Source organism: Cygnus olor, chromosome 2 (genome assembly GCF_009769625.2).
Source record: "Cygnus olor isolate bCygOlo1 chromosome 2, bCygOlo1.pri.v2, whole genome shotgun sequence".
In the NCBI taxonomy this organism is placed as follows: Eukaryota; Metazoa; Chordata; class Aves; order Anseriformes; family Anatidae; genus Cygnus; species Cygnus olor.
This window is the reverse complement of record NC_049170.1, coordinates 136,220,794-136,240,082: the sequence shown is the minus strand read 5'-3', so window position 1 is coordinate 136,240,082 and position 19,289 is coordinate 136,220,794. Positions and strand designations below refer to the sequence as shown.

Sequence of the window (19,289 nt, the reverse complement as noted above, 5' to 3'; positions counted from 1 at the left end):
GTGGTAACTTCTAACTGGACACTGCAGCTTGAGATCCCAAAGTGAATGTATAGGCAGCTACTTATGCCTGTTTGTTATCTTGGTTTTAATCATTTATTTGAAGCTTACCTGAATGCCAGGATCGGGAAGCTGTTACAGGGAATCTGTGCTTTTCACCTTCATGATAATGTGTCTCAGAGGATCTGAAGGTCTAAAAGAATAATAAATTGTCTATTAATGAGGTGATAAAATAAAGTTAAAAAATGCTGTATCAGCTCCCTTATTTCCTTTGCAAATTAGGAAGGAATCAATAATCCAACTCTTGGAGGAGATAGTAAATGTTTTGTGTCATGCTGGAAAATTTCTTCAGACACTAGATGTTTAAATAGTGTGATGAGTGATCTCCAAAGAAATAGTTGTATGATATATTTTCTTTATGACTGTAGGACCACAAAGTAGAAGAATTCATCAGTTCACCACTTTATTCAGTTATGATAATCAGTTATGAGATGCTGCTACGATATTTGGAACAAATTCAGGCAATGGAATTTAACCTCCTGATCTGTGATGAAGGACATCGTCTGAAAAATAGCTCCATTAAGACAACTACAGCCCTTACTAGTCTGTCTTGTGAGAGGAGAATTATCCTTACTGGTTAGTATTTATAGTTACTTGTAATATTTTGCTATGCTAAAAGTGCCAGCTTGGGGTAAAGGGAAAAGATATTGTAAATGTGACAGGAGTACAATATAAATTTTGGCAATGGGTATTAAACAGACAAATCTTGAGTCTTCTTAAAACAGATTATTTCATTATTATTTTTTTTTTTTAATAAATGCAAAATTTGTCTAACTTAAAGGACAGGCAAGGAGCCTGAAAACTTCTGTAAGGGAATCAGGACTCTGTTTATATACATTCTTTATTTTCTTTTGTAATTATTTAATAAAACTGATTTAGAAATTGACTTTTTGAATTCCTTTGTTAAAACAACTAGATGTGCAGTCTGTTCAGTTAGGGGGACAGTAGTTTATTAATCACTGTTCTAGATTAATTCAGTACTCTGAGTAATTCATATTGAAACAAAACTTCTGTCCTTGGGATGCATTCTCAACGTTAAATTCTGCATTCAACAATCTTACTTCTGTCTGTTTCAATAAATAGTTACCAAATGCATAATTACGTTTCTCTCTTTCCAGGTACTCCAATCCAAAATGACTTGCAAGAATTTTATTCATTAATAGAGTTTGTAAATCCAGGAGTACTTGGTTCTTTATCCACATATAGAAAGATATATGAGGAGCCGATTGTCAGATCCAGAGAACCTTCAGCAACAAAGGTATATTATTAAAAAAAATGCAGTTATGGAAGGAAATTAATAGAGAGCAATGTGAAATTTGCTTTTTATGGAATAAAATGAAGCTTGGGACCACTAATGGTAGCAAAAGCTTTTCGGCTTCCTATTTGAATAAGTTCAGTTGTTTTTCAAAGGGTGGCGGTGGAATATGTGTGTGTTGAGATCATGGCATTTCAGCTGCATTTTCATTATCAGGCAAAATATATTCTTCCAACATCATGCATTCCTGATAATGCCATGTAAATTTTGGTATGATTATACTCTATTAATTCTCAGTTTCCCCACAATACTGCAATATCTGCATGATTTTACTTCATCTGTACTGCATACAGAAATTCTGGAATATAATTTGAGCCTTGGATGTCTTTTGAGACATTATCCTCCTTTGTGTAAGACTTTATAAACCAAACCTAGAACTAAGCTAATGCAGTGGTACTAATTGTAGAACTGATCATTACATTCACATGCTGGAAGTGGTATCATACATTTAAAATGTTCATTAGCTGCCTAATTAAAATCATATAGAAAATTATTTTGATGGAATGCAAGATGAGCATTAATTTTGTGCTTTGTTCTTTTAGGAGGAAAAGGAATTAGGAGAAAACAGAGCAGCAGAACTCACGCGCCTCACTGGACTCTTTGTTCTTAGGAGAACACAGGAGGTTATAAACAAATTTCTCCCCCCCAAAAAGGAGAGCATAATCTTCTGCCGACCAACAGCACTGCAACTTGAACTGTATCGAAAACTGCTTAGTTCTCAAGTTATTAGATCCTGTTTACAAGGCAGGCTAGAAAATAGTCCTCACCTAATATGTATAGGAGCTTTGAAAAAACTTTGCAATCACCCGTGTCTTCTGTTTAAAGCCGTAAAGGTATCTATTTGCATGGGGGTGGGTGCCTGCAATTAGTCATTTCAGTGGACAAAGGTCACTAAAAATGTGTTATGGTCAATGTGCATGTTAGTTAAGGTCATTTCCATGCTCTCTTTTCACATCTGACTTGCTTTAGGAGATCTGCTTGCAAAAATGTAAATGTTAGGAAATCTGAACATACTCAGGGAAGGTATCTCTACACCTTCCTGTGGCTTTAGGGTATTTTCTTGTTCTTTGTTGCCTTCATGTATTTTCCCTCCTACTTTGTCTTTGAATATTTGTAGATACAGATATAAATGTGAATTTTACAAAGAACACTTAGCTAGAGATTATTCTGTATACTCTGTCTGCTGGTTCCCCTGAAATTTCCCTGCCCGTACATTCTTGAGTTCAATGATACCAGGAACTGCAGGTTCCACATGTCATTGGTACTAGATGTCTCAATTTTCAGTTCTCCTGGAATCCTATCATGCTGTACACCTTATTATTTCTACAGAAATATTCTCATTCCTATAGGTAAACAGTGTGATAGAGCTTAGTAATAGTAACTTCTTTGGACACTAGTCGAAGTCCAAGTAAGGTGAGTGGAAATGTAAATGTTCCTTCAAAGAGGTTCTTCGTGACTCTGTAGGAATGTCCACAGGAGACATCCCTGTAACTGACAACACTGTCAAGTAGTTTGTTGCTTTTAATTAACTGTATAGGCATTTGATTTTTTTTGTAAGTGAAAGCATAACCCTTTAGAAACTATGTGGATGAAAAAAGGACTGTATGTGCAAGTCATTTATTACTGTTGTGAGGTTTTATTAGTTTGGCTTTTTCCTCCTCGTGAAACATCGATTTTCAAATTACAGCAAAATATTACCTGTATTTCTTCTATTTTATTGTTATTACTTGTTAGCTTTTCTTCACTTCCCTTTGCATAACTGAATCCTAATGACAATATCTTTCCCCCAAAAGTCAATGATTTTGGAGTTCCATAGTAAGCTATTACAGGATTTAGAAAGAATAAACAGAATATTGATTTTTTTTCCCAAGCTTTAGTTATGGCTGTATATCTGTTTGGTTGTTGAAGTAGAGAAGAAGAAGTCAAATGCATTTTTCACTTTTCAGTATTTCAACTTGCTCTCTACTCAGGTGTAAACAACATTTTGGATTAGAGGGTGTAAGCCACAGTAAATGCTATCAGTATTTTAAAACTGTGTTTTCAATCCAGTATCGGGAGGTTGTCATGCTCACATGATACACTGCTTTGTGGCAGCTTTCTATTCCTCCTTTTGTCTTTGTAATAAAAAACATAGCAAAGTTTTAAAAATAAAAAAAGCAGAAAACATTTTAGTGGGGATATGAAACTTGAATCCTTTTATTTTCAATAGGAAAAAAGCTGTGATCCGATGAATGATGAACATGATGAGTCCAGTCTCTACGAAGGTCTAACAGATGTCTTTCCGCAAGATTATACTTCTGACACTTTCTCTGAAACTGATTCAGGAAAATTGCAGGTGCTGGTGAAGTTGTTAGCAGCAATCCATGAGCTCAATTCTTCTGAAAGGTAAGTGTGAAAGAAAGGTAAAAGGGAGATAATAAGAGTGACCTTCTGCGTATGGTTTTGCTTTTCAAATGTGTAGGAACATAATATTCAAAATAAAACCTTTGTAACTGTTTGCAGAGGTGCCAAGCATATTTATGCATTTTACTTCTGGTTCTTCCTTGTTAAATTACTAACCTATGATTTGCAGCTGACATAATTTTCAAAGTTGCTCTTCATATTATTTCCAGGCAAAGATAATTGTATTTTTCATACTGAGTTCTAGCGACTAGGTTAGAGTTTGCTACAGCTCCTGTGCTATGACAAATTAACTTTACCTACAAAGACTTCCCAAAGCTTTGTATCTCCTTGAGGCAATTATTTAATGTATTAAATGTTTGAAATTGCACTAAAATATTTTTAATGACTGGATTATGAGTTCTTTCCCCTTTAATCATGTTAAACTGCTCAGTGCTTGCTGCCTTTTCTGTCCAGGGCAACAAGTCTTAACAGGTGAACTTGCACAACAACTGCGTATTTCCCCCATGGTAAATGTCACTGACACGTAGGAAAACCTCTGTTTATCATGGGGGATGCACATGGTTGGTTACTGTAGAATTGCTGATTCATGGAAATCTCAACATGACCTTGTGTCTCATGATAACTTTTTTATGTACTCATACCTTACAGCCCAGCCATTTCAAAAGTATTTAGCTTTTAACTTTTATTTTAATTGATGCTTAAATAGGACATGCTGTAATTCAGTAGTGTGAAGTAACAGCAGATCTCTTGGCACTGATGCAATGGAATTTGTTTCTTCCTGATGCTCTCTTCTTACAAATTAGAAATCCGAGCCTGTCATGGGAGTTTATATGCCTAGCATCCAATGAAACCAATGACAGCTAAATATCTAAATGTGCTAGCCTTTTTTCATGTAAGTCAAAAGAATCAGGGGTGTGAGGGAAAAACATCTTTCCCTGTGTCAGTGCTATGGGACTTGCTGAGTTACAGTTCATGTTGTGGCATTATTGTACAACTTCAAGAACTTTTTAACTTTAATTCAGTGCTATTCATGTTTCTTTTTCTTCTTATCTGCTCTCATTAGCATTAAATAGTTTTTGCAATATACAGAGCCAATTCCAGTCCTCTTTTAAAGTTTGTGTTTCTATTTTTAAGTGAAAACAAAGGTGTGAATTTCAGGTTGATTGACAAAAAGTCTATCTTGCAAAGTCTTTACAAACATGTCTTGGATTTAGTTTGATTGTAGAGGCAACTGTGATAATAACAACAACAACAATAATAACAACAATAATAATATAAAACAATTTTTAAATGTTAATTTGCAAAATTTTCCCTGAAATTGCTTGTAGAGTTCTTCAGTATTTGTGTTTAGTAAAAAAATTATTAAAAAAAAAAAAAATTAAAAAAATTGATTATTTGGTGGAATTTTGTACCATTAGTTTAGACCTCTAAGCAAGATATATCAGAAAATGCCCTAACTGTGATTATTTTTTATGGCTTAAATTAAAAAGATCTGTCTTTGTCCTCTCAGTAGTGTCATCCTCACTAACTTTGCGGATAGAAATTCAAGATTTTCAGATCTTTGAAACTTATTTACTCAAAATGTAAGAGAAATAATACTGACATAATAAAAGTCATTAGTGTCATGAACCAGGAGACTTACTTATTTTAAAAAAATCCAGACTATATTTTTTGTGATATCTTTCATCATGCCTCAGTCCATTTCTTTTCAGTCATCCAGTGTAGGCAAGAGTCATTGCTTTCTTATCTGACTGAATTTCATGATTTTATTTATCATTATTTTTCTAGGCTATCTATAGAAGTTCACAGTAGCTTTTTCAATAAGCAGAGTCATACGTAGTTTTAATTAGCTGCTACAACATCCTCTGCAAATGCTGCCTTAAGAGCAGCTATTTTATATTATATATATATATGTGGTTTATTCTGGATCCCTGTAATCTGTGAATTGGGCCAAATTCTGTTGTGAAGGAGAACATTAATAATTTAACATTCAAATGCTTGATGATAAGACTTAATGCATCCAAATCTAGTATGTGCTTCAAATAATATTAAAAGTTTCTTAGGAAATGTGAGTAACCTCATGTTGATGTTTAATTTTTGCTTGACTTGTGATTTTATTTTTTTAGTTGTCTTCAATAATTTGTTGTTGTACTTTAACTTTGACGAGGTCTAAGATGATATTTTTTTTTTCTGCTTGACAGAGTCGTACTAGTATCCAATTACACTCAGACATTGAACATATTACAGGAGACATGCAAAAGTTATGGATACTCTTATACAAGACTTGATGGACAGACGCCTGTCTCTCAGAGGCAACATATAGTTGATAGTTTTAACAGTAAATTCAGTCCAGCTTTCATCTTCTTGCTGAGTTCAAAAGCTGGCGGAGTAGGACTGAATCTGGTTGGAGCATCTCACTTGATCCTGTATGATATCGACTGGAATCCTGCTACAGATATTCAGGTCTGATACAACTGTGTATGTATAGGTTGGGATGGGCATCAAATGAGTTCTTGATTGATTTTGAAATGCCTGGCTTTACGTGTCTTATTGCTACCTCGCTATCACATTATATCTGGGTAAGTACAATACCAGAGGAAAATTCTTTCTGAGAAGAAAAGAAGAAACATTTATCTATGTGTATACGTATATATATATATATATATGCATCATTAGAAGGGCCTTGTCAGTAAAAAAATGAAAAGAGTAGATTCTGGTTACTTTGGAGGAGTGAGTCGTGTATCCCCTTTGTCTTCTGACCACTTTTTAACTGGAAAGTTGCTGTGTTTCTAAAAAGAAAATAAAACTATGGTTAGACTGTGTAGCAAGTGTTGCTGTTGATTTGCTGTACATAAGAAGAAGGGAGAGGTCCTGATCAGAATTAAGAGAATGAGAAAATCATGTGGCAATGACGTTAAAAGAAAGAAAACAAAGCTAGTACCATGCTATTCTTGTAACAGTGCACATGGCCCTAAGGGATTATTTAGTTGGCATAACAGTGTTCAGTTAAAATAGTCCTTAATAATAGCAATTAAAAAAAATCTTTTTATAAGCACATGAAGAGACTTCTGATTATAGATTAATACTAAGTTCTTAATACCTACCTGAAAGAAGCTCCAGTTCTTGCCCCTGCTCCTGTTCCAACTGTGAATTAGTACCCCCATGTGGTCACTTGTCACGTTGCTTTAAACACTGTTACATCACTCAAAATTGCTACAGCTTGCCAAATACCGCAAACCATTTATGAGTACTTGTACCTAATATGTACATGTAACCCAGACATTTTTGACAAAAATCACGTAATAGTACTCACTTACCTTTTTTTGTTTGCTTGTTTAAGAATTATGTGTGAAACTACAATCTTAAAAAAAATGGCATAGTCATTTATAAAGATGTATTATGATAAAAAAAGAATTGGAGATGGGGGAGAATGACAAGTATTCCTGAAATATTAAACTGTTGCTAATGCTTAGAAAAGAAATGTAAAGAGGGGATTGCTGGCAGGAAGGATATGAAACCCCCGCTTTCCTAGTATAATATACGCAAACAGGAGCATAAATAGCAGAAAGAAAGTAAAATATATTTTCAAAATAATTTATAGTTAATACCAGAATATTTTTATAAAAATAGTCAAAGACAGCTACTGAAGAATGCTTTCTTTGGACAACATCTTTTTGAATGAGCTAGCAGATCTGGTAATTTGATCAGCAGATGCTAAGTTTTGGCTGAAATTCTATTGTATTGTATGCTGTTAATGCTTTTCATCTTTTCCTTTCTTCAGGCAATGGCCAGAGTGTGGAGAGATGGTCAAAAACATACTGTACATATTTACAGACTGCTAACCACAGGTCAGAGATGGTGCTCAAATATACTCCAGACTAAGACAGCTATTGAGATTTTGCCAGTAGGAGAAAGAGAAAGAATGTTTTTGGAAATTATTTATTCTTTTAAAATATACATAATTTGTTCTGAATTCAGTTAAAATAGCGACATCACATTGACTCATTTACCTTTTCCTTGCTCTTGTTTTAGTAGTTGAAAATAGTGGTTCAGCATTTCCTGTGAATATTGTTGTGAAGAAATGGATTTGACTTTTCTTCTTGGCAAGTACTAGTCAAAAATTATCCCAGTGTATCTGTTGTTTTTTCAATCCAGGCTCAATAGAAGAAAAGATTTATCAAAGACAGATCAGCAAACAAGATCTTTCTGGGGCAGTTGTAGAACTTTCCAAGACTTCCGAACACATCCATTTTTCTGTTGAAGAGCTCAAAAATCTCTTCACACTTCATGAAGATTCCAGCTGTGTTACCCATGACTTGCTTGAGTGCGATTGTATGGGAAACAAAGACCATCAAAGTGAGTTTCTTTTCCATTATCTCCAGACATTGATGAGGAAATACCCCCATTTTGAATATACAGTCTGTCACTGGAGAAAACTCAATGCTCAGAAAAACAGGACTGAAATAATGAGTTTCATTATGGGATCTACCACATATTGCCTGATTTTTCTGATTCATAGGAGCCCCTAACAAGATGAAGAAGAGAAAAGATTCATTCCTTACCCTAACAACCAATTCCTATATCATGCCTTTTAATTCCTTGAATTAGCTATGGCCAGCTGAATTAGTGATTAATTATAATCAAATGCCATTGTGCCAAATGTGGTGTTTTGTTTCTAAATATTCAAGGAAAGGAATGATAAATTCAATTTCCAATTTCTTAAAGGAAAGAGAGTCTACTGCCCTTGTGCATTGCTTTCCTTTTGGTATAAAATATGTATATGTAGTATTAACAGATACCACAATAAAAAGAGCCAAAGGAATGGCTACAAAAGCACATGTTCTAAACAGACATAAGCAAGGAATTAAGTAATACAGACCTGACGTGATTATTTTGCTTGATGGTTTTCAAGTCTCCATGCAATAGGCTAGAGCTGTATTCCTCTCTCAACTCATTCTATCCGAAATGGGGAGGACTTGGTTAGTGAAAGCACAATGCTTCTGTAACCATGACAATGTGAGTTTTTTCCTTATTTTCGCTCCACCTATTGATTTCATTGTCTTTATATCTTTCTTTAATGATTGAAAAATTAGACCTTCTGTTCTTGTATGAGTAAGTAAGTGATGTTCAAATTATGCCAGCCTCCACTTAGGCACTGTTACTGGAGTTGTGTAGAAAACGCAGCTGTAGTGTTAAATCTTAACCAGTCTTTTTTTTTTTTTTTTTTTTTCTTTTTTTTTTTTTCTTTTTTTTTTTTTTTTTTCCCACTGGTGTGCAATGATGCAGGTTCAGAGATCCAAAGAAATTTTCTTTTACTTCAGTGCTGACCACTGGTACATATAGTTTTATTTAGGATTTTGCAATTGTCTTAACACTCTTCACTGCTTATCTTATGCTTTGAATGCACATTGGTTCCATCTATGCAACCACAGCATCAGTCTCTTAGATCTCAGGGCAGAGAATGTAACCAGGACTCCATCAAGGGTAATCGTATGTTGGTCCCAGTGAATAGAACCTTTGTGGTGGTAAATCAAGAGAAACCCTGAAGGTCATTCTTAAACTTATGTTGGAAATGATAGAATGAGCAGGGGAAGGTTTGGCTTCCTAAAGAGCAGAGAAAAAACTAGCTCATCGGTTCTTTAGTCAAATTGTTGTAAACCATGATCTCATGTCTGATCACCCCAGAATGCAGCTACCATTTGTTGGTCTCTTTGCCTTTCCTAAAAATTCCTCTCTGGAATTTTTCCTTTCCAGAAATACATCAAATTACTTTACTGTGGAACCAGCTTCCAGGTTACTAGGAATACATGTTGTCACAGAGAAAAGGCCAAAAACTTTCACTGATTTGTCTCCTCCATTTCTAGCAAGTATGATTCAAAAAAAGGAGCTAAAGAAGAGACAAACAATGTAATGCAGATTTCAAAACATATAAACTTTTCATAATGATCTGCATTATATCTACCAGTGAGACTGGATGTTCTTGACCAAGCTCCTGTTGTCCATTCACACTGGGGCCATCTTTAGCAAGCCACAGGAGTCTTGAAGGGAAGCAATTAACTTTGTGTGGACTGTGCAGATGGGTTGCCTGCTATTGTACTGGCTTTCAGATCAGCTGCAAAGTTGTAAGCCTATTATTTTACTTGATGATTGTTTTGTCTACGGAGTTAGGAATGCAGAATCTGTAAGGACTTGAGAAGTGCATCTAGTCTAAATTTTCTCCTGGACAATAAAAGAATATGTTTTGTGTCTAGTGCAAATGTGTATCATAAGTCAATAAAAAGGAGAGTCTTGCTTATGGGAGTCTTTACGGTTTCTCCAAAAGCTTAAAAATCTCAAGAGTACTCGGAGTCATTGTGCTGCTCATATCACTTGTCTTTCTTAAGGAGCAGGTAACACTGATGTGAAAATATTTGATGATGTTTTTAACCAATAGCAGCAGTGATGTGGGTTTTTTTTTCATCCAAACTGATCTCTTCATTTATCACATGCGTCAGATGAATTGTGAAGTCAGCAATAAGTGACATACCTTGCGATGACCTGCTCTTGTTTAGCACTCTAGGATGCTTTGTTCAAAGTGAATTCCTCACCTTGTGCTTCACAGGGAACTGTCTTTTCCTTACTGTAATATACGGTATACAATATAACATATATTGAACCACTTGGCATAATGTGAATGTGTATTGGGTTTACGCGGTGAGGTTTTTGTAGAGGGGGGCTGCAGGGGTGGCCTCTGTGAGCAGAGCCCAGCAGCTGCCCCATGTCAGATCAGAGCCAGCTCCAGACGGCTCCAAAACCATGGCAGAGCAGGTGGATGTGGCCTGGAGGAGGCTGTGGCCCATGGAGAGCCCCCGCAGGAGCAGGCCCCAGGCCAGAGCTGCAGCCCGTGGAGAGGAGCCCACGCAGGAGCAGGGGTCTGGGGGGAGCTGCCACCCGTGGGGGACCCGTGCTGGAGCAGTTTGCTCCTGGGGGATGGACCCCGCGGTACGGAGCCATGTGGGAGCAGTTCTTGAAGAGCTGCTGCCTGTGGGCAGCCCCCGCAGGCTCAGTTGGGGAAGGACGGCATCCCGTGGGAGGGACCCCCCGGGGAGCAGGGGCAGAGTGACTGTGAAAGAGCGGCGGAGACGAAGTGTCAGGGACTGACCGCAGCCCCCATTCCCCATTCCGCGGTGCTGCACGGGGGAAGGAGGTAGAAGAGGGTGAATATGGGGAAGGTGTTTATAGCTTGCTTTTAGTTTCTCACTGCTCTAGCTTGTTAGTAATAGGCAATAAATTTTACTAACCTCCCTACTCTGAGTCTGTTTTGCCTGTGATGATAGTTGTTGAACGATCTCCCCATCCTTATCTCAACCCTTGAGCCCTTTCCATCATATTTTCTCCCCTTTCCCTTTGAGGAGGGGGAATGAAAGAGCAGTTGTGGTGGAACTCAGCTGCCCAGCTGGGTGAAACCACCACAGAATGTACAGAGTGCACTAGAGATCCACCTCTAGTGTGCTGAGTCAATGAAATAGCTATTCAAACTATTCCGAGCTGGTTGGAATGACTCCTTTGAGAGGAAATAGAAATTAGCTTGAGTTTTGCTGCAACATACTTCTACATTCAGAATTAAAGAATGGGAGCAACCCAAATGTCACATAAATGGGAAGACAAAAGAAAGGAAATTGCCAGATAGGATATTTCCTTTCCCATCTATTTGTGAGAAGATTCATCTTTGTGCTAGCAGATGATGATTTTGATAAATTTGATCAATGAGCAAGAAAGAGAACCTTTCCCCTCATACTGTGGATACATACATTTGGTTTTCATTGACATAGAACAATTCTATATGATGTTCTATTTTCTCTCATTTACTATCACCAACTGGCTTATTGATTCAGACTGAAATTCTGTCTCAGTTTTCTCTGATTAATTTTCTGCATCATTTTTTCAGATCCTTCCTCAGAAAAGCCTTCTGCATCTAGAAGCTGCCAGCTTGGACAAGACCAGGGGAAGCCTAATTCAAAGAAACCACTCTCTATGTCACAGTTGATGCAATGGAAACATTTCTCTGGGCAGCATCAGGCTCTAGCTGATCCTTTCCTTGAAAGGATCAAAGAGAAAGTTTCTTTCATTTTCCAGAATGTAACGAGTCCAACTTCCCCCGCCCAATAAAACTTGAGTGTCTTTCCCTACCACTTGCATCCTCCTCCTCACAGGTATGGTAAAACAACCAATGTACATTTACCTTTTTCTTTTTGCCAAATTCTGTTTTAGGTGTTTATGATGAGGTTTCTGGATAAATGTGATTATACGATTCCTGAGGTTTATAAAAAGTTACAGTTATTACTAAGTTAATCATAATTGCAATAATTGTAATACAGGTTTTTAAATCTAACTTTGCTTTCAAGTCTTCTGTTCCTTTGATATCATAATTAGTAAGATTATTTTTATATGCATTCTTATGTATGTCTACTTTGTTATATGGTTTTCATCGGATTGTAATGATTTATTACTTGTAAAGCTGGCAAGCCATCAGCCACATTTTGTGAGATTAGGCAATGCTATATACATACATACGCTGTTTACAAGAGTCTGGCTGGATTTTTGTTTTGACAACGAAAAGTTATGTATCTGTATAATTGTCTTTACAACAAGGGGAGGTGTTTGTTCCCTTGAATTTACAGTTTAATTATAGTAGAAGCAATAGCCACTGAGGTCTTAAAGTCTGAGGCCATGGCTTGTTGTGTCAAAATGTTATGAAATTCACCTATTGCTTTTACTTGGAAAAATAAACAAACTTCATTTCTCAGGCATGCAGAGTACAGGCTTATCTAATTTCTAGCTAACTACCTTTGAGGACACCTTTTGTCAAACACTGGAGTACTGCACACATTTTCACTGTATATTTTTCTTATGACTATATTTTCCTTCTTCTCTGAAGGCACAAAAGCTAGAAATCAGATTACAGCTTTTAAGTGAAGTACTTCAAAGGGCCCAGAAGAACAGAAGATTGGATAATTTTCAGAAAGCCTGCAAACTTACAGAATTTGAAAGACCTCGAGCAAGAATAGGGCTGCATTTAGTGCCACATTTTGCATGGCCTTTTGATATTTGGAACCTGTTGTGATAGCAGTGGCTCATTAAAAAGCCCAACCAACTTCCAGAAAACAATCGATTGGTTTGTTCTACGTGTTATAACAGTGCTCTCCCTCCCCCTAGATTGTCGTGGAGTTCACAGTCCATCCTAACCCATCATCAAGCATTTTCCTTACATTTTGATGCAGTTTGGGAACTGAAAGTCAGATGCACTGACTTGTCTCCAACGTAGACATCTATTTCAGAAAGGTTTTTGAGTTTGATGGCTGAATTGCACAAGAAAATAATGAAAAACAAAGTGAGGGAATGATGGAGAAAGACATCAATTATGAACATTTTTTGCCATGCAAATTTTGTTCTTTGGTACAATTAGAATGATGTTAGTAGACAGAGTTTAATTCTTTAATATTTTAGGCTGTCTTTAAAGAGCCTGTTCCTCACCCTGCCTGTGGTGGAGCATGGTGGTGATCATGTTTATCCAGGTGCTGTGCTGCTGTGGTGCCCATTGTCTGCTAGACAAAAGCTGTCTTATATCTTACTGCTCCCACAACTTATTTTAATTAGCAAGGCCAAGATTTGCCTGCACCTTTGTAACTCAAGAAAGATTTTAGCTATTCTGTGCAATAATGATTATTGTAATTAACAGTTATCTGAGAGTGAAGATACTAGATCTGTGTTGCTCTTAAGTTTGTAAGTTGTGCCCCTGTCTGTCTGTAGGAAGGATGCCAACTTCTCTGTTCTCTGCTGTTGCCGGTCTCAAATGTGGTTTTGTGCATCTGCATGAAAAAGTAGTTGCCTGTTTGGTTCCACTGCTGTTTGTGGGACCTGGGTCATCTCTCCACTGAATACACACGAGCGCACTCTGGTTTGGAGCAAATCAGCTGGCAACACTTGAGGAAACTGGGTATATAATAGAAGGAAGTTTGCTCCAGGATCCACACCATGTCACGTTTCATCTTCTCTGACGAAGGCAGTCCCTCAGGGTTATCTCAGCAAGCCTTCTGACCTCACGTGTTGAGTCCCTGCCCTCGGACAGTCCTGCTCGCTGTCACACCACGCACCACTCCACACAATACAACTGTAGCTGCTTGCTGGCAGAACACACGTCTGGCAGAGAAGCCTTTCCATTGTTTGGCCTGCAGAGGAGTTGTATTTTGGCAGGTTTTAAATAAATAAATGAAAAGCTGATGCTGGAGCACCGTGGAGCTCTCAGGAGGTTGGAGGTGACGAGAGCTCGGATGCACAGCTCTGTGTGTAAAGGTGATCCAGGCTCAGATCGCTGCTCTGGGAGGGATTTCTGGCAGGTGGGCTATAACACTAAGTAATGTTGCTTCAAGGTTAAGAAGCCCAAAGCAGCCTATACAAACATGAGCTGTGCCCTGCTATGCCGGGTCTCTGGCAGTGGCAGCTGCATGTTGGTGGTCAGTGCAAGGCTCCTCCAGCATGCACCCAACCAGCCAGATGGACGCCCCTCTTTAACCCCTCACATCTCTGAGCATGAAGAACGCGTGTGCTACTTGGTTGTTTGGGTAAGACAACACTACCCAAATTACAGGTTGAATAGGGCATTACACGTGATACAGATTGAAACTCTGATTCAGAAATTTGATGTCTCCTAGAAAACTACAGTTCTCACTGGAAGAACAGGTTATGGAAAATACAGGAAGCATGAATACGGACTAATTCAGCATGCCATCTGTAATTCTCCCACAGTAGTCTGCAAAAACCCCCGAATGAGATTAGCCCATCCTGCTCAAATAATCATGGTATCATAATCAATATTTTCATACAAAGTGCAGCACGTGGACATGTGAATTTCTTCACCCACAGGTGAAAAATGTCTACAAGGAAAAGGCCCCATGGTGATCTTACCATGATGTGATTGTTGACTGATAAGGTATATTGAGGATTTCAAGTTTCCACAGGGTCATGTTGCCCCTTTTCTTAACAAATGTGAAATTCTAGAGGATGGAGAAGGTGGCTGGTGCTGAAAGACGAGTTGTTAGGTCCTAGCAGATGGTCTCAGATGTGGCTTCTGGATTCACTGCCAGCAACACCAGCTGTAGAGCACTAAGCAGCCTTTGTTGCAAGGTCCCACCAAGCAGTACTAGCCTCCTAGACCCAAGACTTGCTCTGCAGAGAGGGAGAGGCAAGGACAGTTGAAACCATGGTCGTGTTCTAGTGCAATGCTTGAAACGTAAGGTGCTGATTAACGCCCTTGACTGTCTGTTCCAGTGTTTGAAGGATGCAAACGTTCATCCACCTTGTGTTTCACATAGATCCACTCCAAAGACTAAGGCAGGTCTGCCTAGAATAGGTCTCAAACAGTGGCTTCTTGATTGCAACATGAAAAACAAGAGGAGCAGAAACCACAGGTTTCTGTGGCAAAGCAGCTTATTTTTTTCAACAATACTAAGCAAAGATTGCCAGTTAGTCTTTGTATTTTAGCCAAAGTAGGAAAAATACATAGTGTGTAGAGGTATGCATGAGGCAGCCAGTGGCAAGCACAGGGCTTGCCAGAAGTCCCGGTGCTGCTATGAGTGTGAGATATGGAGGACTATCAAGTTATTGTTCTGTCTGAGCTGACAGATGTCATAGGGTGCTCTCACGGACACCGATGGGAGCGGGTTTCCACCAGTGGGTGCAGACAGCAGGGCAGGACAAGTCACAACGGCAGGTATTCTTAGGGAATGGTCTGCTAACCTTAGAATGGCTTCTGTGGGGCTCTGAATCACACCGGGGGGGAGCGCTGTCAGCCAACCCTCAGATGCAGCAATCAATATTATGTTTATTGCCAGCCCTTAGCTGGGAGGAGGGGATTTTGGAGAAATTCTGTTACTTCTGGTAGAGGGCACAGTGCCAAAGACACAAGCGTACTGCATGTTCTTGGTTGAGACCTGCGCAGATTTCAAAAAGCAGAAGGATGTTTTATTTATTGCTTTATATTGCATCATTTTTTTAAACTGGTTTCATATGACTATTTTTGTTGATTCAGTTTTTAGCCATCTTGGCTCACTTTTTTTTTTTTTTTTGGTGATTTAGATAGTGACCCTATATCATTTTTCATTAGCAGTCTGAATTGCAACTCTATTCACTTCTTGCCAAGGAAATGTATAACAAGTTTGTATCACAACTGCAGTAGGTCTGTGATGCATTCTGACAGCAGGTTGACATCAAGTCCAGTTAAGGGTTTGCCTTTTTTAGAGATCTTGAAGTTCTTTGACTCGTCGTCTGCTACAAACGGGTGCTAAATAATGACCGAATGATTTTGTAATGGAATAAACTCCGGAATTTCTTAAAATGCCAAATATGGAACAAGCTTTGACAACTGCTTGGGGTTAGCACCAGGAATTTGCAAAGACAGACTCCAGCCCTTGCAGGCAAGAAGCACACAGAAGGAAAGTAGTTCTTTCATGTGCTTTCCATTGAATGAAAATGCTTGTTTATGTGTGGCTTAAACAAATGATGTGTTTGTGGCTGGAAGATCTGGGAAAGCTATAAAGAACAATGAGGAAAACCACTTTTGGCTTTACAGCATAACTGAAGGATAAGCTGAGCTGAAATCTGTTTTTAACAGAGCCTCGTTTGCACCAAAAGCAAGACTGCCCTTCTGGAAGTGCAGACAGAGACACTCACAGGACCTGCAGTGTATGATGCATTGTCCACTCAGGAGGGGATAAGCACCAACACGTCTGCACAAGCACCACTGATTCTGTGAACTGGGACCCAGAGAAGTAATACTGAACGCTGAAACCGACTTGGGAGTATTCTCTGGAAACTTCCGAGCTTAGATGTATTGGTTGCTGCTGTCTTTCACCCAGCTTTTCATCAGCTTGTTGAAATCTAAGCTGATGCGAAGGAAATGTGTCTAAAGACATCTGCAGCCTTTGCTTCCTCCAGCCTGTTCTCTTTTCTTGCAGCCTTGATGCCAGCCTGAGTTCTCCCTGTGCTCCTTTGTTTGCTTAGTTTGATTTACACCCACTTGACAACATATGCTCCTCATTCTCCTTTAATTAATTTCCTTCCAAATAGGCAAGATGTCAGTCACTCTGACAAAAGCCTGTGCCCCTGCAAGCTAGTTTTTTGGTATTTTCTGTCAATTAGCTGAAGGTCTTTTTCCTCTCTTCATTATGACTGCCTTGGCCCAGGCTTTAGTTTTCTAGAGCGTGAGTAAGCTCCTTCATGACCCTTGGCTTTTCAAGGCTCATCCTGATGGATGGAGTTTGCTGAACAATAAAAGTGCAGCTGCCTGAATTTTCCTCCCTCCAGCTGGAACGGGTTGACTCTGGTGGGGTTTTTGTCCTGTCCCGTTAACTGGTGTGGATGCAGGGACCTGCACAGCCTCATCAGGTCAACAGAGTTCTGGGCACGAGTCAAGGCTGACCCATAAACCTCGCAGACTTGGGATCTGGATTAGATGCCCAAGGCACTGAGTTAAGTAGATGAACCTTTGTGGGTCGCTCATGCTAATGAAATATTTAATATATATCCTATGAACGTAAAAGGGGTAAGCAGTCCTTCCTAACGCTAAAGCTTGCAGGGATTTCCTACTACAGGGCACTTTTCCCATTCTCTTGTTACTTTGAAACCTTTCCCCTTTCCTGTTTGGGCTAACATTTCTCCCATCAATTTTCTGGTGTCAATTTATTTTTGTGTTGGGTTGAAAGCTTCTGCAAAAATGGCTAGTGTACTGCTAAGACTGGGTAGGAGAAAACAGCTTGTTTTGTCCATATTCTGGAATTGGAAACCCTTCTGCTGAAATGCCTCCTTGCCTTCCTAGTTTGAATTAGGAATTAAAAGAGAGATGGGAAAAGGCATGACTTCCATATTAGCATGTTTTCACTGTTCCCCTTAGATTCTGCACCAATTTATAAATATTCGCAAGAAAATGCACTAGGAATATACATAGTAAAGACTTCTTTGTTTTGAGCAGCTAAAATATCTCCCGATTCCTTCTATACCAGGCTTGTGTGAGACCCAGAACTGGTAAATTTTACCAGTTGGAGCAAGTGGCATTCCCTCATAGGTTTTGCCTGTGATTCTGGAGTTGTTCTGGATTCTTCTTGTAATTCTTGCTTCTGGTTGTTCTCTGTCCTACCCAGATATCACTACTGAAAAGAAAAACTGCATAACATTTGGTCAAAGGAGGGAGAATGCTGTCCCCCATATTCTGTAATGGATGCTGGGATTCCCGAGTCTCACCCTTCTCCTGCTCTTGGCAAACGCCCATGAAGACACTGGCAAAACTTTTGTTTCCTCTCAGCTGACGTCTCTAAGCTTTTACAGAGCCATTGAATTCTCTTTGCTATTGATTTGTGAATCACTGCAAATCTGAAAGTATGATCCAGATGGAAATGTTCGTAACCTTTATGGCAGTGCAAACTCTCAAAAAATACTGATAGCGTTTTGGAAGCTGCAGGTGTTCAGGATTAAACTTGCCTGGTGGACTTTTAACAGCCTTTTTTACATAGACAGCACAAAAGCATCTTGCATGAGCACATATTCCTTTTCCTTGACTCGTACAGCTAAGAGGATGGACAGTGATCTGTGAATAAGCTGAATTTTTGTGATAAAGAAAGTTATCATAAAATGGTTGTTGCTACAGCCTGCAAGTATGTGATGAACAAAGCAAGGAGCTGCAAAAAGAGGAAAAAGGGTAACAGGTTAAGGCAGTTAACTGCAGACCAGTTAGGTTGCTGATTCTTCCTGGATGTACATCTGGGCAAGTGTCTTAAGCCAAAGTTAGGTAAGAAAATTGCTACTTAACATTGTCATGTTTTCTGATACCTTTCAGTCTGACAGGCAGATGCATTGCCACTGATGCACACAGAATTTGCACTTTCTACCCATATGGAAATCTGGTACCATTTATCTCACGTGGGAAATTCCACATTCGTGAATGTTTCTGACTTAGTTTTTGTGTGCCTTTATGGTCCACCAAAGATAAATAAATAAATGAATAAAACCAAACCCCCAAACCAACAATGATGAACAAAGCCTGAGCAACCTGATCTAACTTTGAAGTTGGCCCTGCTTTGAGTAGAGGGATGGACTATATAGCCTCTAAATGTTCCTTCCAACGTGCATTATTCTGTCATTCAGTGATCTCCTGGACTCTGTTAGGAGTATGGAGAAAGTATAGATCTGCGAGGGAAAGCAGCCACTGGCTATCATCTTCCATTGTTCATTGGGATCTAAAATCTGCGATGGATGTGAAACAATAGAATCTGATCAGGGACAATGAGATTTAAAGACCTGATATGATAAAAGAATACAGGAATTATCTTTTGTGGTGGGAAACTTAATACCAGGCACTATGAAAGCAGCCTGGAAAGGGTTGTGAGATCTTTTACTGACAGCCTGTCGGCAGCTCCCTGAAGCCAGTGTTAACCAAGTGCTCTTGGGCATGCGGAGAGCAGTGGAAGCTTGCCTACACCTGAAG

General features: G+C 38.8%; 1 protein-coding gene across 3 annotated transcripts in view; it reads left to right on the top strand.

Moving 5' to 3' along the window:
- RAD54B (RAD54 homolog B) overlaps positions 1 to 18,410 on the top strand; it is a 69,379-nt gene extending 50,969 nt beyond the window's left edge. The window contains exons 8-16 of one of the 3 annotated variants that reach the window (XM_040546541.1): positions 426 to 633; positions 1,176 to 1,315; positions 1,915 to 2,205; positions 3,582 to 3,757; positions 5,977 to 6,238; positions 7,557 to 7,623; positions 7,931 to 8,131; positions 11,703 to 11,967; positions 17,950 to 18,410. In XM_040546541.1, the coding sequence (XP_040402475.1) occupies positions 426 to 633; positions 1,176 to 1,315; positions 1,915 to 2,205; positions 3,582 to 3,757; positions 5,977 to 6,238; positions 7,557 to 7,623; positions 7,931 to 8,131; positions 11,703 to 11,923 (1,566 nt within the window). In that variant the 3' untranslated portion in view covers positions 11,924 to 11,967; positions 17,950 to 18,410. Of the gene's footprint in view, positions 1 to 425; positions 634 to 1,175; positions 1,316 to 1,914; positions 2,206 to 3,581; positions 3,758 to 5,976; positions 6,239 to 7,556; positions 7,624 to 7,930; positions 8,132 to 11,702; positions 12,595 to 12,692; positions 12,900 to 17,949 lie in introns of those variants that run through there. The other 2 variants (XM_040546542.1, XM_040546543.1) reach the window with 2 other exon arrangements.
- Positions 18,411 to 19,289: the final 879 nt, after the last annotated feature.